Genomic DNA, 26,449 nt, shown 5'->3' on the forward strand with positions numbered 1-26,449 from the left:
TGTGGCTACTGTTTCTACATGCTATTGATATAGCCTGTTATTGTGTGGTTACTGTTTCTACATGCCATTGATATGGTCTAATGGACACCCATTCATGTCTGCAATCACCCTACACATCTGTTGTACTGGGCTGTAATGTATCACACATACATCATACAACACAGCAATGTGTTGGGGCTCCCGAGTAGATCAGCGGTCTAAGGCACTACATCTCAGTGCTAGATGCGTCTGGTTCGATTCCAGGCTGTATCACAACCGGACGTAATTGGGAGTCCCATAGGGCGGCGCACAATTGGCCCTGAGTCGTCCGGGGTTAGGTCGTCATTGTAAATAAGAATTTGTTCTTAACTGACTTGCCTAGTTAAATAAAAACACAAATGTTTTGGATGCAAATAAGAATCCAAGCGACACACATAATATATTTGGTTGCTGTCATTTCTATAGAATACAGTAACCAAATGACAGATTCATTACGAGAGATGTCCTGAGAGGACTAAGCCCGGACTGTTGTGGGTAACAGACATAGGTCTAAAGCAGAGGACTGGTGCTGTAAGACTTTAGTAGTAACCTTAAATAACCCCTCAACGTGGCCATGTTGTGCCCTTAGGACCTGCCTTAGTCCGCTCCGTTGTGAGATCCAGGGATGCCCCGTCAGACCGAGGACCTTCCCCACAGTCCTGCCTCCTCAACTGGGCACCACTTTGCTGCCAGTCTCTAATCCCCTGGAGCCTCTGGAGCTTCTGAATCCTCAAACCCAAGGCAGAGGTTCCCATGAGGCCCCCCAGGAGAACTCAGCGTGACACCTCTGTATGGGGCCTCCAGCATATGAAGTAGGTCTGAATCCATCCGTGCCCTTCACACCAGATATATAGTATGTTTCACTCTGTTAAACCACTGAAGGAGGAAGAGTATGGGGTGCCCTTCACACCAGATACATAGTATGTTTCACACTGTTAAACCACTGAAGGAGGAAGGGTATGAGGTGCTCTTCACACCAGATATATAGTATGTTTCACTCTGTTAAACCACTGAAGGAGGAAGAGTATGGGGTGCCCTTCACACCAGATACATAGTATGTTTCACACTGTTAAACCACTGAAGTAGGAAGGGTATGAGGTGCTCTTCACACCAGATACATAGTATGTTTCACACTGTTAAACCACTGAAGGAGGAAGGGTATGAGGTGCTCTTCACACCAGATACATAGTATGTTTCACTCTGTTAAACCACTGAAGGAGGAAGGGTATGAGGTGCCCTTCACACCAGATACATAGTATGTTTCACTCTGTTAAACCACTGAAGGAGGAAGGGTATGAGGTGCTCTTCACACCAGATACATAGTATGTTTCACACTGTTAAACCACTGAAGGAGGAAGGGTATGAGGTGCTCTTCACACCAGATACATAGTATGTTTCACTCTGTTAAACCACTGAAGGAGGAAGGGTATGAGGTGCCCTTCACACCAGATACATAGTATGTTTCACTCTGTTAAACCACTGAAGGAGGAAGGGTATGGGGTGCCCTTCACACCAGATATATAGTATGTTTCACACTGTTAAACCACTGAAATGTCAAATCAAAATGTATTTGTCACATGCGCCGAATACAACAGACGTGAAATGTTTACTTACAAGCCCTTAACCGACAACGCAGTTCAAGAAATAAAGTTAAGAAAATATTTACCAAATAAACTAAAGTAAAAAATGTAATAAAAACGAACAATAAAACAACAATAATAAAGCTATATACAGGGGGTACCGAGTACCGAGTCAATATGTGGGGGTACAGGTTAGTTGAGGTAATTTGTACATGTAGGTAGGGGTAAAGTGACTATACAGAGATATACAGTGAGTAGCAGGAGTGTAAAAACAAAGGGTGTCAATGTAAATAGTTTGGCTATGGGGTGCCCTTCACACCAGAGATATACAGTACCAGTCAATAGTTTAGACACACCTCTACTCATTCCAAGGTTTTTCTTTATTTTTACAACTTTTTACATTGTAGAATAATAGTGAAGACTTCAAAACTATGAAATAACACATATGGAATCATGTAGTAACCAAAAAAAGTGTTCAACAAATCTAAATCTAAATCTATTTTATATTTGTGATTCTTCAAATAGCCACCCTTTGCCTTGATGACAGCTTTGCACACTCTTGGCATTCTCTCAACCAGCTTCATGAGGTAGGCACCTGGAATGCATTTCAATTAACAGGTGTGTGTTATTAAAAGTTCATTTGTGGAATTTATTTCCTCTTTGAGCCAATCAGTTGTGTTGTGACAAGGTGGGGGGGTAGCAGAAGATAGCCCTATTTGGTAAAGGCCAAGTCCATATTATGGCAAGAACAGCTCAAATAAGCAAAGAGAAACGACAGTCCATCATTACTTTAAGACATGAAGGTCAGTCAATCCAGAACATTTCAAGAACTTTGAAAAATCCTTCAAGTGCAGTCGCCAAAACCATCAAGCGCTATGATGAAACTGGCTCTCATGAGGACCGCCACAGGAATGGAAGACCCATAGTTACCTCTGCTGTAGAGGAGAAGTTCATTAGAGTTACCAGCCTCAGAAATTGCAGCCCAAATAAATGCTTCAGAGTTCAAGTAAGAGACACATCTCAACATCAACTGTTCAGAGGAGACTGTGTGAATCAGGCCTTTGTTTGTCAAATTGCTGCAAAGATATCACTACTAAAGGACACCAATAAGAAAAAGAGACTTGTTTTGGCCCAGAAACACAAGCAATGGACATGAGACCGGTGGAAATCTGTCCTTTTGGTCTGAGTCCAAATTGGAGATTTTTGGTTCCAACTGCCATGTCTTTGTGAGATGCGGTGTGGGTGAATGGATGATCTCTGCATGTGTGTTTCCCATCGTGAAGCATGGAGGAGGAGGTGTTATGGTGTTGGGCTGCTTTGCTGGTGACACTGTCTGTGATTTATTTAGAAATCAAGGCACACTTAACCAGCATGGCTACCACAGCATTCTGCAACGTTGCGCCATCCCTTCTGGTTTGGGCTTAGTGGGACTATCATTTGTTTTTCAACATGACAATGACCCAACACACCTCCAAGCTGTGTAAGGGCTATTTGACCAAGAAGGAGAGTGATTGAGTGCTGCATCAGAGGACCTGGCCTCCACATTCCCCCGACCTCAACCAAATTGAGATGTTTTGGGATGAGTCGGACAGCAGAGTGAAGGAAAAGCAGCCAACAAGTGCTCAGCATATGTGGGAACTCCTTCAGGACTGTTGGAAAAGCATTCCATGTGAAGCTGGTTGAGAGAATGCCAAGAGTGTGCAAAGCTGTTATCAAGGCAAAGGGTGGCTATATGAAGGATCTCAAATATAAAATAGATTTAGATTTGTTTAACACTTTCTTGGTTGCTACATGATTCCATATGTGTTATTTCATAGCGTTGATGCCTTAACTATTATTCTACAACGTAGAAAATAGTAAAAAAATAAAGAAACCCCTTGAATGAGTAGGTGTTCTAAAACTTTTGACCGGGAGTATAGATAAACCTAATACGGCGACTGCGACTAACAGTTTCTGATCATCTTACTATGCTTCTTCACCTGAGATTGTCCCTCGATTGCTAATCAATCAGTTCTCTATTATCCAGGCTCAGCTTAGTCATCAAAAATGGACAACCTTGCGATGAGTGACATGTATCCATGGTGATTTTCCCTGGACTTTTTACTGCTGACCTCATTATGAGCAAAACTTGATAAAGGACCTTCCCATTTTGGCCCTAATGTCTCTGTTACATTATTATTATTTTTTTAACCATCACTGGTACCCGTCATGTCTGCCTCTCTGGAGTTATTCTTTTACTTGTCTGACTATGATTTCTCCTCCTCTTAGAAAGTTATATTCAACAGTTCCTCTAGCGGAACATCCCAGTGAAATTGCAGAAATAATAAATAATAAATCAATCAAAATTAAGCTTAACTTCTTGTTAAGTGTCAGATTTCAAAAAGGCTTTACGGCGAAAGCAGACCATGTGATTATCAGAGGACAGCACCCCATCAAACAAACACATGACAGTCATAATTCAACCCGCCAGGCGCGACACGAAACTCAGAAATAGCGATATAATTCATGCCTTACCTTTGAAGATCCTCTTCTGTTGGCACTCCAAAAATGTCCCAGAAACATCTCAAATGGTCCTTTTGTTCGATAAATTCCGTCATTATATCCCCAAAATATCCATTTATTTGGCGCGTTTGATCCAGAAAAACACCGGTTCCAACTCGCCCAACATGACTACAACTGATCTAATAAGTTACCTGTAAACTTGGTCCAAACATTTCAAGCAACTTTCCTAATCAAACTTTAGGTATTTTAAAACATAAATAATCAATCAAATTTAAGACAGAAAATACTGTGTTCCATAGCGGATAAAATGAAAGTGGAGCGAGCTCCAGGTTGCGCGCCCCAAACAAAACAGTCCACTTTGCTCGACACTCAGAAAAGAAAGGGCTACTTCTTCATTACTCAAAAGAAAAACATCAACCAATTTTGAAAGACTGTTGACATCTAGTGGAAGCCATAGGAACGGCAACCAGATGCCTCAGACATCTAGGTTCCCATAGAAAACCAATTGAAAACACAATGAACTCGAAATTAAATTTTCATCCAGACGTGAAAATACTGCCCCCTATCCCAAACAGGTTAAGCATTGTGTAACTCATAAAATGTATGTCTGCTTTTCTCAAATCTAACGTGCCTGGTAGTGACATGGGTCGACCTCAAACAGACTCAACCCTGTTGGTTTGTTATGATTTGCCTGTGTACTACATAATACTGTAGGCAATGCATCTGACCACGCTATCCCTTCTTTGATGAATCTTTCAAAGTCTCTCTTTAAGTACTCTATTTGTGCATTCTACCTGTCCACTCGGTTGAGGATGGTAAAGGGCAGTGTAGTTGCCAGTCTATGTTCAGAAGACGAGCTACATCCTGACACACTTTTCCTGTGTAATGGGTGCCTTGTTTTCCGGAAATCTAATTGTTCCGGAAATCCCCACCCGTGAATGATTTCTGGAATCACAATTTTAGCTGTTTGTTGTGCAGTTCCTTTCTTAGTAGGGTAAGCTTCAACCCGTCGTGAGAAACGATCAACAAACGACCAGCACATCTTCCTGTCCTTTACATTTGAGCAGCGTGATGTAATCAAGCTGTAGATGTCTGATGGGTCCTGGTGGGGTTCATCGGTACTTTCACTTGTCCCTTGGTGTTGTTTTCCGTACACATGTTGCAATTCCCCACAACAGCTTCAGCATCTTGCCACACACCAGGATTCCACCATTTGCCCACAAAAACGATAAACTATCTTGTCCACACCAATGTGTTCCAAAGAGTGGATCTGTGTCACCAAGTAGGGTAGGAGTGCATTTGGCGCTACACATCTCCCTGTTGTATTTCCACACACCTTCTTGATGGAGTTTGCACCCTGCAGTCATCCATTCCTACACTTCATCTTGTGGTCCACTGTTTTTGTCACACCCTGATCTGTTTCACCTGTCCTTGTGATTGTCTCCACCCCCTCCAGGTGTTGCTCATTTTCCCCAGTGTATTTATCCCTGTGTTTCCTGTATCTCTGTGCCAGTGTATTTATCCCTGTGTTTCCTGTCTTTCTCTACCAGTGTATTTATCCCTGTGTTTCCTGTCTCTCTGTGCCAGTGTATTTATCCCTGTGTTTCCTGTCTCTCTGTGTCAGTGTATTTATCCCTGTGTTTCCTGTCTCTCTGTGCCAGTGTATTTATCCCTGTGTTTCCTATCTCTCTGTGCCAGTGTATTTATCCCTGTGTTTCCTGTCTCTCTGTACCAGTGTATTTATCCCTGTGTTTCCTGTCTCTCTGTACCAGTGTATTTATCCCTGTGTTTCCTGTCTCTCTGTGCCAGTGTATTTATCCCTGTGTTTCCTATCTATCTGTGCCAGTGTATTTATCCCTGTGTTTCCTGTCTCTCTGTACCAGTGTATTTATCCCTGTGTTTCCTGTCTCTCTGTACCAGTGTATTTATCCCTGTGTTTCCTGTCTCTCTCTACCAGTGTATTTATCCCTGTGTTTCCTGTCTCTCTGTGCCAGTGTATTTATCCTTGTGTTTCCTGTCTCTCTGTGCCAGTGTATTTATCCCTGTGTTTCCTATCTCTCTGTGCCAGTGTATTTATCCCTGTGTTTCCTGTCTCTCTGTACCAGTGTATTTATCCCTGTGTTTCCTGTCTCTCTGTACCAGTGTATGTATCCCTGTGTTTCCTGTCTCTCTGTACCAGTGTATTTATCCCTGTGTTTCCTGTCTCTCTGTGCCAGTGTATTTATCCCTGTGTTTCCTATCTCTCTGTGCCAGTGTATTTATCCCTGTGTTTCCTATCTCTCTGTGCCAGTTCGTCTGGTATGTTTCCAAGTCAACCAGCGGTTTTTCCCCGTTCTCCTGATTTTTCGCATTCTCCTTTTTCTAGTCCTCCCGGTTTTGACCCTTGCCTGTTTCTGGACTCTGTACCCTCCTGCCTGACCATTCTGCCTGCCTTGACCACAAGCCTGTCTGCCACTCTGTACCTCCTGGACTCCTGGTTTTGACCTTTTAGTCTGTCCACGACCGTTCTCTTGTCTACGCTTTTGGATTAATAAACAATGTAAGACTCCAAACATCTGCCTCCTGTGTCTGCATTTGGGTCTCGCCTCGTGCCTTGATAGCTTTACATGTCTATAATGTGTTGTAATGTATCCAAGGTGCATCTCCTAATCAGTTTAGGTGACAGAGGTGTTCTCTTGGCAGCCGCCTTGGCAGCTCTGTCAGCCAGGTCATCACCTTTACTCTCGTCTGTAAAGATTTTCCCCATGTGCTTTCATTTGAAAAAATTGCAACTTGTCCAGGTAACTGGAGAGCATTCAGTAGAGTCGTCACCTCTGGTACCATTCTTCACAGGAGCTCCCAGTGATGTCATGAATCCTCTGTTTTCCCATATTTATTCAAAATCCTGGGTAGCTCCGAAAGCGTACCTCGAGTCTGCGTACCTCGAGTCTGCGTACCTCGAGTCTGCGAACCTCGAGTCTGCGTACCTCGAGTCTGCGTACCTCGAGTCTGCGTACCTCGAGTCTGCGTACCTCGATCTGCGTACCTCGAGTCTGCGTACCTCGAGTCTGCGTACCTCGAGTCATAGATATTAGCTGTTTTTCCCTTCCGCCTGTTTACCTGCTTCTGTCAAAGCCACCACGGATGTTCCTGCAGGTGCCTGTCACTATCACATTATCCATTGTAGTAACTACCCAGCCTGCCCTTCTCCCCCTTTCCATAATGTGCAATCAAATCTATCTCTTGATATTGAATAAAGTTTTCTCAGCAACCACTTTCAAAGTATTATTTTTTTCTACCGAATGATGAGGTGTGCTCCGATGCTGTGGCTACTTCAAAACATCTCAATGTCACCAGGTGCTGAAGATGCATCTAGAACGAGAGAGAGAACTATGTGATGTGACTTTCTCGTCCTCCTCCTCCTCCTCCTCTCCTTCAGTTGACATGGAGAATGAAGACGGAACCTGTCTGCTTGATGTTTTGTGGTGAGCGTTGCTGACAAGATCTTTCTGCAAAAAAAGCCATATTGAAATGAAATATGATATTGGTCTGAGATAACATGTTTAAATCAGGCCTGTTCTAAGAGCTATATTTCACCCTGTTCTATTTCTCCTTCAGTGATCCCCAAGCCTTAAATAACTTCCTTCATGGAACAAACGAGGTAATGATTTATCTTATTATCCAGCGTTAATCAGAACATGTATCTCAAGAGAGACAATGCCAAATGTATTATTGATTTATAAATAGCTGTAGGTGTTGTTTATGGTTACAAGAACGATGAAAAGACAACTGTTGTTGTCACAGAGAACCAGAGAAAATAGCAATCAGAATACTAGCTCAGTAGGATCTCTATGGTCAGAACTGTCTGTCATCTCTATGGTCATAACTGTCTGTCATCTTTATGGTCATAACTGTCTGTCATCTCTATGGTCATAAATGCATGTCATCTCTATGGTCATAACTGTCTAGCTGTCTGTCATCTCTATGGTCATAACTGTCTGTCATCTTTATGGTCATAACTGTCTGTCTGTCATCACTATGGTCATAACTGTCTCTCATCTCTATGGTCATAACTGTCTGTCATCTCTATGGCCAGAACTATCTGTCATCTCTACAGTAATAAATGTCTAACTGTCTGTCATCTCTATGGTCATAACGGTCTAACTGTCTGTCATCTCTATGGTCATAACTGTCTCTCATCTCTATGGTCAGAACTATCTGTCATCTCTATAGTCATAACTGTCTGTCTTTCATCGCTATGGTCATAACTGTCTCTCATCTCTATGGTCAGAACTATCTGTCATCACTATGGTCATAACTGTCTGTCTGTCATCTCTACGGTCATAACTGTCTGTCATCTCTATGGTCATAACTGTCTGTCATCTTTATGGTCATAACTGTCTGTCATCACTATAGTCATAACTGTCTAACTGTCTGTCATCTCTCTGGTCATAACTGTCTGTCATCGCTATGGTCATAACTGTCTCTCATCTCTATGGTCATAACTGTCTCTCATCTCTATGGTCATAACTGTCTCTCATCTCTATGGTCATAACTGTCTGTCATCTCTATGGTCAGACCTATCTGTCATCTCTATAGTCATAACTGTCTAACTGTCTTTCATCTCTATGGTCATAACTGTCTGTCATCGCTATGGTCATAACTGTCTCTCATCTCTATGGTCATAACTGTCTGTCATCGCTATGGTCATAACTGTCTCTCATCTCTATGGTCATAATTGTCTCTCATCTCTATGGTCATAACTGTCTGTCATCTCTATGGTCAGACCTATCTGTCATCTCTATAGTCATAACTGTCTAACTGTCTTTCATCGCTATGGTCATAACTGTCTCTCATCTCTATGGTCAGAACTATCTGTCATCTCTACAGTAATAAATGTCTAACTGTCTGTCATCTCTATGGTCATAACTGTCTCTCATCTCTATGGTCATAACTGTCTCTCATCTCTATGGTCATAACTGTCTGTCATCTCTATGGTCAGACCTATCTGTCATCTCTATAGTCATAACTGTCTAACTGTCTTTCATCTCTATGGTCATAACTGTCTGTCATCGCTATGGTCATAACTGTCTCTCATCTCTATGGTCATAACTGTCTGTCATCGCTATGGTCATAACTGTCTCTCATCTCTATGGTCATAATTGTCTCTCATCTCTATGGTCATAACTGTCTGTCATCTCTATGGTCAGACCTATCTGTCATCTCTATAGTCATAACTGTCTAACTGTCTTTCATCGCTATGGTCATAACTGTCTCTCATCTCTATGGTCAGAACTATCTGTCATCTCTACAGTAATAAATGTCTAACTGTCTGTCATCTCTATGGTCATAACTGTCTGTCATCTCTACAGTAATAAATGTCTAACTGTCTGTCATCTCTATGGTCATAACTGTCTGTCATATTTATGGTCATAACTGTCTGTCATCACTATGGTCATAACTGTCTGTCTGTCATCTTTATGGTCATAACTGTCTGTCATCACTATGGTCATAACTGTCTAACTGTCTGTCATCTTTATGGTCATAACTGTCTGTCATCACTATGGTCAGAACTGTCTGTCATCTCTATGGTCATAACTGTCTGTCATCTCTATGGTCATAACTGTCGGTCATCTCTATGGTCATAACGGTCTAACTGTCTGTCATCACTATGATCATAACTGCCTGTCATCTCTATGGTCATAACTGTCTGTCATCTCTATGGTCATAACTGTCGGTCATCTCTATGGTCATAACTGTCTGTCATCTTTATGGTCATAACTGTCTGTCATCTCTATGGTCATAACTGTCGGTCATCTCTATGGTCATAACTGTCTGTCATCTCTATGGTCATAACTGTCTGTCATCTCTATGGCCAGAACTATCTGTCATCTCTACAGTAATAAATGTCTAACTGTCTGTCATCTCTATGGTCATAACTGTCTAACTGTCTGTCATCACTATGGTCATAACTGTCGGTCATCTCTATGGTCATAACGGTCTAACTGTCTGTCATCTTTATGGTCATAACTGTCTGTCATCTCTCTGGTCATAACTGTCTGTCATCTCTATGGTCATAACTGTCTAGCTGTCTGTCATCTTTATGGTCATAACTGTCTGCCATCACTATGGTCATTACTGTCTGTCATCACTATGGTCATAACTGTCTAACTGTCTGTCATCACTATGGTCCTAACTGTCTGTCATTACTATGGTCATAACTGTCTGTCATCACTATGGTCATAACTGTCTAACTGTCTGTCATCACTATGGTCATAACTGTCTGTCATCTCTATGGTCATAACTGTCTGTCATCTTTATGGTCATAACTGTCTGTCATCACTATGGTCATAACTGTCTGTCATCTCTTTAGCCATAACTGTCTGTCTGTCTGTCATCACTATGGTCATAACTGTCTGTCATCTCTTTAGCCATAACTGTCTGTCATCTTTATGGTCATAACTGTCTGTCATCACTATGGTCATAACTGCCTGTCATCTCTATGATCATAACGGTCTGTCATCTCTATGGTCATAACTGTCTGTCATCTCTACGGTCATAACTGCCTGTCATCTCTATGGTCATAACTGTCTGTCATCTCTATGGTCATAACTGTCGGTCATCTCTATGGTCATAACTGTCTGTCATTTTTATGGTCATAACTGTCTGTCATCTCTATGGTCATAACTGTCGGTCATCTCTATGGTCATAACTGTCTGTCATCTCTATGGTCATAACTGTCTGTCATCTCTATGGCCAGAACTATCTGTCATCTCTACAGTAATAAATGTCTAACTGTCTGTCATCTCTATGGTCATAACTGTCTAACTGTCTTTCATCGCTATGGTCATAACTGTCTCTCATCTCTATGGTCAGAACTATCTGTCATCTCTACAGTAATAAATGTCTAACTGTCTGTCATCTCTATGGTCATAACTGTCTGTCATCTCTACAGTAATAAATGTCTAACTGTCTGTCATCTCTATGGTCATAACTGTCTGTCATATTTATGGTCATAACTGTCTGTCATCACTATGGTCATAACTGTCTGTCTGTCATCTCTATGGTCATAACTGTCTGTCATCTCTACGGTCATAACTGTCTGTCATATTTATGGTCATAACTGTCTGTCATCAGTATGGTCATAACTGTCTAAATGTCTGTCATCACTATGGTCCTAACTGTCTGTCATCTCTCTGGTCATAACTGTCTGTCATCTCTACGGTCATAACTGTCTAGCTGTCTGTCATCTCTATGGCCTTAACTGTCTGCCATCACTATGGTCATAACTATCTGTCATCTCTATGGCCTTAACTGTCTGTCATCTCTCTGGTCATAACTGTCTGTCATCTCTATGGTCATAACTGTCTAGCTGTCTGTCATCTTTATGGTCATAACTGTCTGCCATCACTATGGTCATAACTATCTGTCATCTCCATGGTCAGAACTGTCTGTCATCTCTATGGCCTTAACTGTCTGTCATCACTATGGTCCTAACTGTCTGTCATCTCTATGGTCATAACGGTCTAACTGTCTGTCATCACTATGGTCATAACTGTCTGTCATCACTATGGTCATAACTGTCTGTCATCTCTATGGTCATAACGGTCTAACTGTCTGTCATCTCTATGGTCATAACTGTCTGTCATCACTATGGTCATAACTGCCTGTCATCTCTATGGTCATAACTGCCTGTCATCTCTATGGTCATAACTGTCTAGCTGTCTGTCATCACTATGGTCATAACTGTCTGTCATCACTATGGTCATAACTGCCTGTCATCTCTATGGTCATAACGGTCTGTCATCTCTATGGTCATAACTGTCTGTCATCTCTATGGTCATAACTGTCTGTCATCACTATGGTCATAACTGCCTGTCATCTCTATGGTCATAACTGTCTGTCATCACTATGGTCATAACTGCCTGTCATCTCTATGGTCATAACTGCCTGTCATCTCTACGGTCATAACTGTCTGTCATATTTATGGTCATAACTGTCTGTCATCAGTATGGTCATAACTGTCTAAATGTCTGTCATCACTATGGTCCTAACTGTCTGTCATCTCTCTGGTCATAACTGTCTGTCATCTCTACGGTCATAACTGTCTAGCTGTCTGTCATCTCTATGGCCTTAACTGTCTGCCATCACTATGGTCATAACTATCTGTCATCTCTATGGCCTTAACTGTCTGTCATCTCTCTGGTCATAACTGTCTGTCATCTCTATGGTCATAACTGTCTAGCTGTCTGTCATCTTTATGGTCATAACTGTCTGCCATCACTATGGTCATAACTATCTGTCATCTCCATGGTCAGAACTGTCTGTCATCTCTATGGCCTTAACTGTCTGTCATCACTATGGTCCTAACTGTCTGTCATCTCTATGGTCATAACGGTCTAACTGTCTGTCATCACTATGGTCATAACTGTCTGTCATCACTATGGTCATAACTGTCTGTCATCTCTATGGTCATAACGGTCTAACTGTCTGTCATCTCTATGGTCATAACTGTCTGTCATCACTATGGTCATAACTGCCTGTCATCTCTATGGTCATAACTGCCTGTCATCTCTATGGTCATAACTGTCTAGCTGTCTGTCATCACTATGGTCATAACTGTCTGTCATCACTATGGTCATAACTGTCTGTCATCTCTATGGTCATAACGGTCTGTCATCTCTATGGTCATAACTGTCTGTCATCTCTATGGTCATAACTGTCTGTCATCACTATGGTCATAACTGCCTGTCATCTCTATGGTCATAACGGTCTAACTGTCTGTCATCTTTATGGTCATAACTGTCTGTCATCACTATGGTCATAACTGTCTAACTGTCTGTCATCTTTATGGTCATAACTGTCTGTCATCACTATGGTCAGAACTGTCTGTCATCTCTATGGTCATAACTGTCTGTCATCTCTATGGTCATAACTGTCGGTCATCTCTATGGTCATAACGGTCTAACTGTCTGTCATCACTATGATCATAACTGCCTGTCATCTCTATGGTCATAACTGTCTGTCATCTCTATGGTCATAACTGTCGGTCATCTCTATGGTCATAACTGTCTGTCATCTTTATGGTCATAACTGTCTGTCATCTCTATGGTCATAACTGTCGGTCATCTCTATGGTCATAACTGTCTGTCATCTCTATGGTCATAACTGTCTGTCATCTCTATGGCCAGAACTATCTGTCATCTCTACAGTAATAAATGTCTAACTGTCTGTCATCTCTATGGTCATAACTGTCTAACTGTCTTTCATCACTATGGTCATAACTGTCTAACTGTCTGTCATCACTATGGTCATAACTGTCTAACTGTCTTTCATCACTATGGTCATAAATGTCTAACTGTCTGTCATCTCTATGGTCATAACTGTCTAACTGTCTGTCATCACTATGGTCATAACTGTCGGTCATCTCTATGGTCATAACGGTCTAACTGTCTGTCATCTTTATGGTCATAACTGTCTGTCATCTCTCTGGTCATAACTGTCTGTCATCTCTATGGTCATAACTGTCTAGCTGTCTGTCATCTTTATGGTCATAACTGTCTGCCATCACTATGGTCATTACTGTCTGTCATCACTATGGTCATAACTGTCTAACTGTCTGTCATCACTATGGTCCTAACTGTCTGTCATCACTATGGTCATAACTGTCTGTCATCACTATGGTCATAACTGTCTAACTGTCTGTCATCACTATGGTCATAACTGTCTGTCATCTCTATGGTCATAACTGTCTGTCATCTTTATGGTCATAACTGTCTGTCATCACTATGGTCATAACTGTCTGTCATCTCTTTAGCCATAACTGTCTGTCTGTCTGTCATCACTATGGTCATAACTGTCTGTCATCTCTTTAGCCATAACTGTCTGTCATCTTTATGGTCATAACTGTCTGTCATCACTATGGTCATAACTGCCTGTCATCTCTATGATCATAACGGTCTGTCATCTCTATGGTCATAACTGTCTGTCATCTCTACGGTCATAACTGCCTGTCATCTTTATGGTCATAACTGTCTGTCATCACTATGGTCATAACTGTCTAACTGTCTGTCATCTTTATGGTCATAACTGTCGGTCATCTCTATGGTCATAACGGTCTAACTGTCTGTCATCACTATGATCATAACTGCCTGTCATCTCTATGGTCATAACTGTCTGTCATCTCTATGGTCATAACTGTCGGTCATCTCTATGGTCATAACGGTCTAACTGTCTGTCATCTTTATGGTCATAACTGTCTGTCATCACTATGGTCATAACTGTCTAACTGTCTGTCATCTTTATGGTCATAACTGTCTGTCATCACTATGGTCATAACTGTCTGTCATCGCTATGGTCATAACTGTCTGTCATCTTTATGGTCATAACTGTCTGTCATCTCTATGGTCATAACTGTCTTACTGTCCGTCATCACTATGGTCATAACTGTCTGTCATCACTATGGTCATAACTGTCTGTCATCTTCATGGTCATAACGGTCTGTCATCTCTATGGTCATAACTGTCTGTCATCTCTATGGCCAGAACTATCTGTCATCTCTACAGTAATAAATGTCTAACTGTCTGTCATCTCTATGGTCATAACTGTCTAACTGTCTGTCATCACTATGGTCATAACTGTCGGTCATCTCTATGGTCATAACGGTCTAACTGTCTGTCATCTTTATGGTCATAACTGTCTGTCATCTCTCTGGTCATAACTGTCTGTCATCTCTATGGTCATAACTGTCTAGCTGTCTGTCATCTTTATGGTCATAACTGTCTGCCATCACTATGGTCATAACTGTCTGTCATCACTATGGTCATAACTGTCTAACTGTCTGTCATCACTATGGTCATAACTGTCTGTCATCACTATGGTCATAACTGTCTGTCATCACTATGGTCATAACTGTCTGTCATCACTATGGTCATAACTGTCTGTCATCTCTATGGTCCTAACTGTCTGTCATCACTATGGTCATAACTGTCTGTCATCTATGGCCATAACTGTCTGTCATCTCTATGGCCATAACTGTCTGTCATCACTATGGTCATAACTGTCTGTCATCACTATGGTCATAACTGTCTGTCATCACTATGGTCATAACTGTCTGTCTGTCTGTCATCACTATGGTCATAACTGTCTGTCATCTCTTTAGCCATAACTGTCTGTCTGTCATCACTATGGTCATAACTGTCTAACTGGTATCTCTACGGTCATAACTGTCTAGCTGTCTGTCATCTTTATGGTCATAACTGTCTGGCATCACTATGGTAATAACTGTCTGTCATCTCTATGGTCATAACTGTCTGTCATCACTATGGTCATAACTGTCTGTCATCTCTATGGTCATAACTGCCTGTCATCTCTATGGTCATAACTGTCTGTCATCACTATGGTCATAACTGTCTGTCATCACTATGGTCATAACTGTCTGTCATCACTATGGTCATAACTGTCTAACTGTCTGTCATCACTATGGTCATAACTGTCTGTCATCTCTACGGTCATAACTGTCTGTCATCACTATGGTCATAACTGTCTAACTGTCTGTCATCACTATGGTCATAACTGTCTGTCATCACTACGGTCATAACTGTCTGTCATCACTATGGTCATAACTGTCTTTCATCTCTATGGTCATAACTGTCTAACTGTCTGTCATCACTATGGTCATAACTGTCTGTCATCACTACGGTCATAACTGTCTGTCATCTCTACGGTCATAACTGTCTAACTGTCTGTCATCACTATGGTCATAACTGTCTAACTGTCTGTCATCACTATGGTCCTAACTGTCTGTCATCTCTCTGGTCATAACTGTCTGTCATCTCTATGGTCATAACTGTCTAGCTGTCTGTCATCTTTATGGTCATAACTGTCTGCCATCACTATGGTCATAACTATCTGTCATCTCCATGGTCAGAACTGTCTGTCATCTCTATGGCCTTAACTGTCTGTCATCACTATGGTCCTAACTGTCTGTCATCTCTATGGTCATAACTGTCTGTCATCTCTATGGTCATAACGGTCTAACTGTCTGTCATCACTATGGTCATAACTGTCTGTCATCTCTATGGTCATAACTGTCTGTCATCACTATGGTCATAACTGTCTGTCATCTCTATGGTCATAACTGCCTGTCATCTCTATGGTCATAACTGTCTGTCATCACTATGGTCATAACTGTCTGTCATCACTATGGCCATAACTGTCTGTCATCACTATGGTCATAACTGTCTAACTGTCTGTCATCACTATGGTCATAACTGTCTGTCATCTCTACGGTCATAACTGTCTGTCATCACTATGGTCATAACTGTCTAACTGTCTGTCATCACTATGGTCATAACTGTCTGTCATCACTACGGTCATAACTGTCTGTCATCACTATGGTCATAACTGTCTTTCATCTCTATGGTCATAACTGTCTAACTGTCTGTCATCACTATGGTCATAACTGTCTGTCATCACTACGGTCATAACTGTCTGTCATCTCTACGGTCATAACTGTCTAACTGTCTGCCATCACTATGGTCATAACTATCTGTCATCTCTATGGCCTTAACTGTCTGTCATCTCTCTGGTCATAACTGTCTGTCATCTCTATGGTCATAACTGTCTAGCTGTCTGTCATCTTTATGGTCATAACTGTCTGCCATCACTATGGTCATAACTATCTGTCATCTCCATGGTCAGAACTGTCTGTCATCTCTATGGCCTTAACTGTCTGTCATCACTATGGTCCTAACTGTCTGTCATCTCTATGGTCATAACGGTCTAACTGTCTGTCATCACTATGGTCATAACTGTCTGTCATCACTATGGTCATAACTGTCTGTCATCTCTATGGTCATAACGGTCTAACTGTCTGTCATCTCTATGGTCATAACTGTCTGTCATCACTATGGTCATAACTGCCTGTCATCTCTATGGTCATAACTGCCTGTCATCTCTATGGTCATAACTGTCTAGCTGTCTGTCATCACTATGGTCATAACTGTCTGTCATCACTATGGTCATAACTGCCTGTCATCTCTATGGTCATAACGGTCTGTCATCTCTATGGTCATAACTGTCTGTCATCTCTATGGTCATAACTGTCTGTCATCACTATGGTCATAACTGCCTGTCATCTCTATGGTCATAACTGTCTGTCATCACTATGGTCATAACTGCCTGTCATCTCTATGGTCATAACTGCCTGTCATCTCTATGGTCATAACTGTCTAGCTGTCTGTCATCACTATGGTCATAACTGTCTGTCATCACTATGGTCATAACTGCCTGTCATCTCTATGGTCATAACGGTCTGTCATCTCTATGGTCATAACTGTCTGTCATCTCTATGGTCATAACTGTCTGTCATCACTATGGTCATAACTGCCTGTCATCTCTATGGTCATAACGGTCTAACTGTCTGTCATCTTTATGGTCATAACTGTCTGTCATCACTATGGTCATAACTGTCTAACTGTCTGTCATCTTTATGGTCATAACTGTCTGTCATCACTATGGTCAGAACTGTCTGTCATCTCTATGGTCATAACTGTCTGTCATCTCTATGGTCATAACTGTCGGTCATCTCTATGGTCATAACGGTCTAACTGTCTGTCATCACTATGATCATAACTGCCTGTCATCTCTATGGTCATAACTGTCTGTCATCTCTATGGTCATAACTGTCGGTCATCTCTATGGTCATAACTGTCTGTCATCTTTATGGTCATAACTGTCTGTCATCTCTATGGTCATAACTGTCGGTCATCTCTATGGTCATAACTGTCTGTCATCTCTATGGTCATAACTGTCTGTCATCTCTATGGCCAGAACTATCTGTCATCTCTACAGTAATAAATGTCTAACTGTCTGTCATCTCTATGGTCATAACTGTCTAACTGTCTGTCATCACTATGGTCATAACTGTCGGTCATCTCTATGGTCATAACGGTCTAACTGTCTGTCATCTTTATGGTCATAACTGTCTGTCATCTCTCTGGTCATAACTGTCTGTCATCTCTATGGTCATAACTGTGCTGTCTGTCATCTTTATGGTCATAACTGTCTGCCATCACTATGGTCATTACTGTCTGTCATCACTATGGTCATAACTGTCTAACTGTCTGTCATCACTATGGTCCTAACTGTCTGTCATTACTATGGTCATAACTGTCTGTCATCACTATGGTCATAACTGTCTAACTGTCTGTCATCACTATGGTCATAACTGTCTGTCATCTCTATGGTCATAACTGTCTGTCATCTTTATGGTCATAACTGTCTGTCATCACTATGGTCATAACTGTCTGTCATCTCTTTAGCCATAACTGTCTGTCTGTCTGTCATCACTATGGTCATAACTGTCTGTCATCTCTTTAGTCATAACTGTCTGTCATCTTTATGGTCATAACTGTCTGTCATCACTATGGTCATAACTGCCTGTCATCTCTATGATCATAACGGTCTGTCATCTCTATGGTCATAACTGTCTGTCATCTCTACGGTCATAACTGCCTGTCATCTCTATGGTCATAACTGTCTGTCATCTCTATGGTCATAACTGTCGGTCATCTCTATGGTCATAACTGTCTGTCATTTTTATGGTCATAACTGTCTGTCATCTCTATGGTCATAACTGTCTGTCATCTCTATGGTCATAACTGTCTGTCATCTCTATGGTCATAACTGTCTGTCATCTCTATGGCCAGAACTATCTGTCATCTCTACAGTAATAAATGTCTAACTGTCTGTCATCTCTATGGTCATAACTGTCTAACTGTCTTTCATCGCTATGGTCATAACTGTCTCTCATCTCTATGGTCAGAACTATCTGTCATCTCTACAGTAATAAATGTCTAACTGTCTGTCATCTCTATGGTCATAACTGTCTGTCATCTCTACAGTAATAAATGTCATAACTGTCTGTCATCTCTATGGTCATAACTGTCTGTCATATTTATGGTCATAACTGTCTGTCATCACTATGGTCATAACTGTCTGTCTGTCATCTCTATGGTCATAACTGTCTGTCATCTCTATGGTCATAACTGTCTGTCATATTTATGGTCATAACTGTCTGTCATCTCTATGGTCATAACTGTCTAAATGTCTGTCATCACTATGGTCCTAACTGTCTGTCATCTCTCTGGTCATAACTGTCTGTCATCTGTACGGTCATAACTGTCTAGCTGTCTGTCATCTCTATGGCCTTAACTGTCTGCCATCACTATGGTCATAACTATCTGTCATCTCTATGGCCTTAACTGTCTGTCATCTCTCTGGTCATAACTGTCTGTCATCTCTATGGTCATAACTGTCTAGCTGTCTGTCATCTTTATGGTCATAACTGTCTGCCATCACTATGGTCATAACTATCTGTCATCTCCATGGTCAGAACTGTCTGTCATCTCTATGGCCTTAACTGTCTGTCATCACTATGGTCCTAACTGTCTGTCATCTCTATGGTCATAACGGTCTAACTGTCTGTCATCACTATGGTCATAACTGTCTGTCATCACTATGGTCATAACTGTCTGTCATCTCTATGGTCATAACTGTCTGTCAACTGTCTGTCATCTCTATGGTCATAACTGTCTGTCATCACTATGGTCATAACTGCTCTGTCATCTCTATGGTCATAACTGCCTGTCATCTCTATGGTCATAACTGTCTAGCTGTCTGTCATCACTATGGTCATAACTGTCTGTCATCACTATGGTCATAACTGCCTGTCATCTCTATGGTCATAACGGTCTGTCATCTCTATGGTCATAACTGTCTGTCATCTCTATGGTCATAACTGTCTGTCATCACTATGGTCATAACTGCCTGTCATCTCTATGGTCATAACTGTCTGTCATCACTATGGTCATAACTGCCTGTCATCTCTATGGTCATAACTGCCTGTCATCTCTATGGTCATAACTGTCTAGCTGTCTGTCATCACTATGGTCATAACTGTCTGTCACTGTCTGTCATCACTATGGTCATAACTGTCTGTCATCTCTATGGTCATAACGGTCTGTCATCTCTATGGTCATAACTGTCTGTCATCTCTATGGTCATAACTGTCTGTCATCACTATGGTCATAACTGCCTGTCATCTCTATGGTCATAACGGTCTAACTGTCTGTCATCTTTATGGTCATAACTGTCTGTCATCACTATGGTCATAACTGTCTAACTGTCTGTCATCTTTATGGTCATAACTGTCTGTCATCACTATGGTCAGAACTGTCTGTCATCTCTATGGTCATAACTGTCTGTCATCTCTATGGTCATAACTGTCGGTCATCTCTATGGTCATAACGGTCTAACTGTCTGTCATCACTATGATCATAACTGCCTGTCATCTCTATGGTCATAACTGTCTGTCATCTCTATGGTCATAACTGTCTGTCTGTCATCTCTATGGTCATAACTGTCTGTCATCTTTATGGTCATAACTGTCTGTCATCTCTATGGTCATAACTGTCGGTCATCTCTATGGTCATAACTGTCTGTCATCTCTATGGTCATAACTGTCTGTCATCTCTATGGCCAGAACTATCTGTCATCTCTACAGTAATAAATGTCTAACTGTCTGTCATCTCTATGGTCATAACTGTCTAACTGTCTGTCATCACTATGGTCATAACTGTCGGTCATCTCTATGGTCATAACGGTCTAACTGTCTGTCATCTTTATGGTCATAACTGTCTGTCATCTCTCTGGTCATAACTGTCTGTCATCTCTATGGTCATAACTGTCTAGCTGTCTGTCATCTTTATGGTCATAACTGTCTGCCATCACTATGGTCATTACTGTCTGTCATCACTATGGTCATAACTGTCTAACTGTCTGTCATCACTATGGTCCTAACTGTCTGTCATCACTATGGTCATAACTGTCTGTCATCACTATGGTCATAACTGTCTAACTGTCTGTCATCACTATGGTCATAACTGTCTGTCATCTCTATGGTCATAACTGTCTGTCATCTTTATGGTCATAACTGTCTGTCATCACTATGGTCATAACTGTCTGTCATCTCTTTAGCCATAACTGTCTGTCTGTCTGTCATCACTATGGTCATAACTGTCTGTCATCTCTTTAGCCATAACTGTCTGTCATCTTTATGGTCATAACTGTCTGTCATCACTATGGTCATAACTGCCTGTCATCTCTATGATCATAACGGTCTGTCATCTCTATGGTCATAACTGTCTGTCATCTCTACGGTCATAACTGCCTGTCATCTTTATGGTCATAACTGTCTGTCATCACTATGGTCATAACTGTCTAACTGTCTGTCATCTTTATGGTCATAACTGTCTGTCATCACTATGGTCATAACTGTCGGTCATCTCTATGGTCATAACGGTCTAACTGTCTGTCATCACTATGATCATAACTGCCTGTCATCTCTATGGTCATAACTGTCTGTCATCTCTATGGTCATAACTGTCGGTCATCTCTATGGTCATAACGGTCTAACTGTCTGTCATCTTTATGGTCATAACTGTCTGTCATCTTTATGGTCATAACTGTCTGTCATCACTATGGTCATAACTGTCTAACTGTCTGTCATCTTTATGGTCATAACTGTCTGTCATCACTATGGTCATAACTGTCTGTCATCGCTATGGTCATAACTGTCTGTCATCTTTATGGTCATAACTGTCTGTCATCTCTATGGTCATAACTGTCTTACTGTCCGTCATCACTATGGTCATAACTGTCTGTCATCACTATGGTCATAACTGTCTGTCATCTTCATGGTCATAACGGTCTGTCATCTCTATGGTCATAACTGTCTGTCATCTCTATGGCCAGAACTATCTGTCATCTCTACAGTAATAAATGTCTAACTGTCTGTCATCTCTATGGTCATAACTGTCTAACTGTCTGTCATCACTATGGTCATAACTGTCGGTCATCTCTATGGTCATAACGGTCTAACTGTCTGTCATCTTTATGGTCATAACTGTCTGTCATCTCTCTGGTCATAACTGTCTGTCATCTCTATGGTCATAACTGTCTAGCTGTCTGTCATCTTTATGGTCATAACTGTCTGCCATCACTATGGTCATTACTGTCTGTCATCACTATGGTCATAACTGTCTAACTGTCTGTCATCACTATGGTCATAACTGTCTGTCATCACTATGGTCATAACTGTCTGTCATCACTATGGTCATAACTGTCTGTCATCACTATGGTCATAACTGTCTGTCATCTCTATGGTCCTAACTGTCTGTCATCACTATGGTCATAACTGTCTGTCATCTATGGCCATAACTGTCTGTCATCTCTATGGCCATAACTGTCTGTCATCACTATGGTCATAACTGTCTGTCATCACTATGGTCATAACTGTCTGTCATCACTATGGTCATAACTGTCTGTCTGTCTGTCATCACTATGGTCATAACTGTCTGTCATCTCTTTAGCCATAACTGTCTGTCTGTCATCACTATGGTCATAACTGTCTAACTGGTATCTCTACGGTCATAACTGTAGCTGTCTGTCATCTTTATGGTCATAACTGTCTGGCATCACTATGGTAATAACTGTCTGTCATCTCTATGGTCATAACTGTCTGTCATCACTATGGTCATAACTGTCTGTCATCTCTATGGTCATAACTGCCTGTCATCTCTATGGTCATAACTGTCTGTCATCACTATGGTCATAACTGTCTGTCATCACTATGGTCATAACTGTCTGTCATCACTATGGTCATAACTGTCTAACTGTCTGTCATCACTATGGTCATAACTGTCTGTCATCTCTACGGTCATAACTGTCTGTCATCACTATGGTCATAACTGTCTAACTGTCTGTCATCACTATGGTCATAACTGTCTGTCATCACTACGGTCATAACTGTCTGTCATCACTATGGTCATAACTGTCTTTCATCTCTATGGTCATAACTGTCTAACTGTCTGTCATCACTATGGTCATAACTGTCTGTCATCACTACGGTCATAACTGTCTGTCATCTCTACGGTCATAACTGTCTAACTGTCTGTCATCACTATGGTCATAACTGTCTAACTGTCTGTCATCACTATGGTCCTAACTGTCTGTCATCTCTCTGGTCATAACTGTCTGTCATCTCTATGGTCATAACTGTCTAGCTGTCTGTCATCTTTATGGTCATAACTGTCTGCCATCACTATGGTCATAACTATCTGTCATCTCCATGGTCAGAACTGTCTGTCATCTCTATGGCCTTAACTGTCTGTCATCACTATGGTCCTAACTGTCTGTCATCTCTATGGTCATAACTGTCTGTCATCTCTATGGTCATAACGGTCTAACTGTCTGTCATCACTATGGTCATAACTGTCTGTCATCTCTATGGTCATAACTGTCTGTCATCACTATGGTCATAACTGTCTGTCATCTCTATGGTCATAACTGCCTGTCATCTCTATGGTCATAACTGTCTGTCATCACTATGGTCATAACTGTCTGTCATCACTATGGCCATAACTGTCTGTCATCACTATGGTCATAACTGTCTAACTGTCTGTCATCACTATGGTCATAACTGTCTGTCATCTCTACGGTCATAACTGTCTGTCATCACTATGGTCATAACTGTCTAACTGTCTGTCATCACTATGGTCATAACTGTCTGTCATCACTACGGTCATAACTGTCTGTCATCACTATGGTCATAACTGTCTTTCATCTCTATGGTCATAACTGTCTAACTGTCTGTCATCACTATGGTCATAACTGTCTGTCATCACTACGGTCATAACTGTCTGTCATCTCTACGGTCATAACTGTCTAACTGTCTGTCATTACTATGGTCATAACTGTCTAACTGTCTGTCATCACTATGGTCCTAACTGTCTGTCATCTCTCTGGTCATAACTGTCTGTCATCTCTATGGTCATAACTGTCTAGCTGTCTGTCATCTTTATGGTCATAACTGTCTGCCATCACTATGGTCATAACTATCTGTCATCTCCATGGTCAGAACTGTCTGTCATCTCTATGGCCTTAACTGTCTGTCATCACTATGGTCCTAACTGTCTGTCATCTCTATGGTCATAACGGTCTAACTGTCTCTCATCACTATGGTCATAACTGTCTGTCATCACTATGGTCATAACTGTCTGTCATCTCTATGGTCATAACGGTCTAACTGTCTGTCATCACTATGGTCATAACTGTCTGTCATCTCTATGGTCATAACTGTCTGTCATCACTATGGTCATAACTGCCTGTCATCTCTATGGTCATAACTGCCTGTCATCACTATGGTCATAACTGTCTAACTGTCTGTCATCACTATGGTCATAACTGTCTGTCATCTCTACGGTCATAACTGTCTGTCATCACTATGGATATAACTGTCTAACTGTCTGTCATCACTATGGTCATAACTGTCTGTCATCACTACGGTCATAACTGTCTTTCATCTCTATGGTCATAACTGTCTAACTGTCTGTCATCACTATGGTCATAACTGTCTTTCATCTCTATGGTCATAACTGTCTAACTGTCTGTCATCACTATGGCCATAACTGTCTGCCATCACTACGGTCATAACTGTCTGTCATCTCTATGGTCATAACTGTCTGTCATCACTATGGTCATAACTGTCTTTCATCTCTACGGTCATAACTGTCTGTCATCACTATGGTCATAACTGTCTAACTGTCTGTCATCACTATGGTCATAACTGTCTGTCATCTCTACGGTCATAACTGTCTGTCATCACTATGGATATAACTGTCTAACTGTCTGTCATCACTATGGTCATAACTGTCTGTCATCACTACGGTCATAACTGTCTTTCATCTCTATGGTCATAACTGTCTAACTGTCTGTCATCACTATGGTCATAACTGTCTTTCATCTCTATGGTCATAACTGTCTAACTGTCTGTCATCACTATGGCCATAACTGTCTGCCATCACTACGGTCATAACTGTCTGTCATCTCTATGGTCATAACTGTCTGTCATCACTATGGTCATAACTGTCTTTCATCTCTACGGTCATAACTGTCTGTCATCTCTATGGTCATAACTGTCTAACTGTCTGTCATCACTACGGTCATAACTGTCGGTCATCTCTCTGGTCATAACTGTCTAACTGTCTGTCATCTCTATGGTCATAACTGTCTGTCATATTTATGGTCATAACTGTCTGTCATATTTATGGTCATAACTGTCTGTCATATTTATGGTCATAACTGTCTGTCATCTATTTAGTCATAACTGTCTGTCATCACTATGGTCCTAACTGCCTGTCATCTATTTAGTCATAACTGTCTGTCATCTCTATGGTCATAACTGTCTACCTGTCTGTCACCACTATGGTCATAACTGTCTAACTGTCTGTCATCACTATGGTCCTAACTGCCTGTCATGTATTTAGTCATATCTGTCTAACTGTCATCTCTACGGTCATAACTGTCTAGCTGTCTGTCATCTATTTGGTCATTACTGTCTGTCATCACTATGGCCATAACTGTCTGTCTGTCATCTTTATGGTCATAACTGTCTGTCATCTCTCTGGTTCTAACTGTCTAACTGTCTGTCATCTCTATGGTCATAACTGTCTTTCATCTCTTTGGTCATTACTGTCTGTCTGTCATCACTATGGTCATAACTGTCTGTCATCACTATGGTCATAACTGTCTGTCATCTCTATGGTCATAACTGTCTGTCATCACTATGGCCATAACTGTCTGTCATCACTATGGTCATAACTGCCTAACTGTCTGTCATCACTATGGTCATAACTGTCTGTCATCTCTATGGTCATAACTGTCTGTCATCTCTATGGCCATAACTGTCTGTCATCACTATGGTCATAACTGTCTGTCATCACTATGGTCATAACTGTCTGTCATCTCTATGGTCATAACTGCCTGTCATCTCTATGGTCATAACTGTCTGTCATCACTATGGTCATAACTGTCTGTCATCTCTTTAGCCATAACTGTCTGTCTGTCTGTCATCACTATTGTCATAACTGTCTGTCATCTCTTTAGCCATAACTGTCTGTCTGTCTGTCATCACTATGGTCATAACTGTCTAACTGGTATCTCTACGGTCATAACTGTCTAGCTGTCTGTCATCTTTATGGTCATAACTGTCTGTCATCACTATGGTCATAACTGTCTGTCATCTCTATGGTCATAACTGTCTGTCATCTCTATGGTCATAACCCCCTGTTATCTCTATGGTCATAACAGTCTGTCATCACTATGGTCATAACTGTCTGTCATCACTATGGTCATAACTGTCTGTCATCACTATGGTCATAACTGTCTAACTGTCTGTCATCACTATGGTCATAACTGTCTGTCATCTCTACGGTCATAACTGTCTGTCATCACTATGGTCATAACTG

The 26,449-nt window shown here is 41.3% G+C and overlaps 1 protein-coding gene across 1 annotated transcript in view; it reads left to right on the top strand.

Moving 5' to 3' along the window:
* Positions 1 to 612: 612 nt before the first annotated feature.
* The window catches only part of si:ch211-168d23.3 (BRD4-interacting chromatin-remodeling complex-associated protein), a 69,629-nt gene continuing 43,792 nt past the window's right edge, over positions 613 to 26,449 (top strand). Inside the window, 3 exon segments of the mRNA XM_065025038.1 lie at positions 613 to 834; positions 7,519 to 7,564; positions 7,698 to 7,740. Coding sequence (XP_064881110.1) covers positions 810 to 834; positions 7,519 to 7,564; positions 7,698 to 7,740 — 114 coding nt within the window. The 5' untranslated portion in view covers positions 613 to 809.

Source organism: Oncorhynchus nerka, linkage group LG12 (genome assembly GCF_034236695.1).
Source record: "Oncorhynchus nerka isolate Pitt River linkage group LG12, Oner_Uvic_2.0, whole genome shotgun sequence".
Classification (NCBI taxonomy): domain Eukaryota; kingdom Metazoa; phylum Chordata; class Actinopteri; order Salmoniformes; family Salmonidae; genus Oncorhynchus; species Oncorhynchus nerka.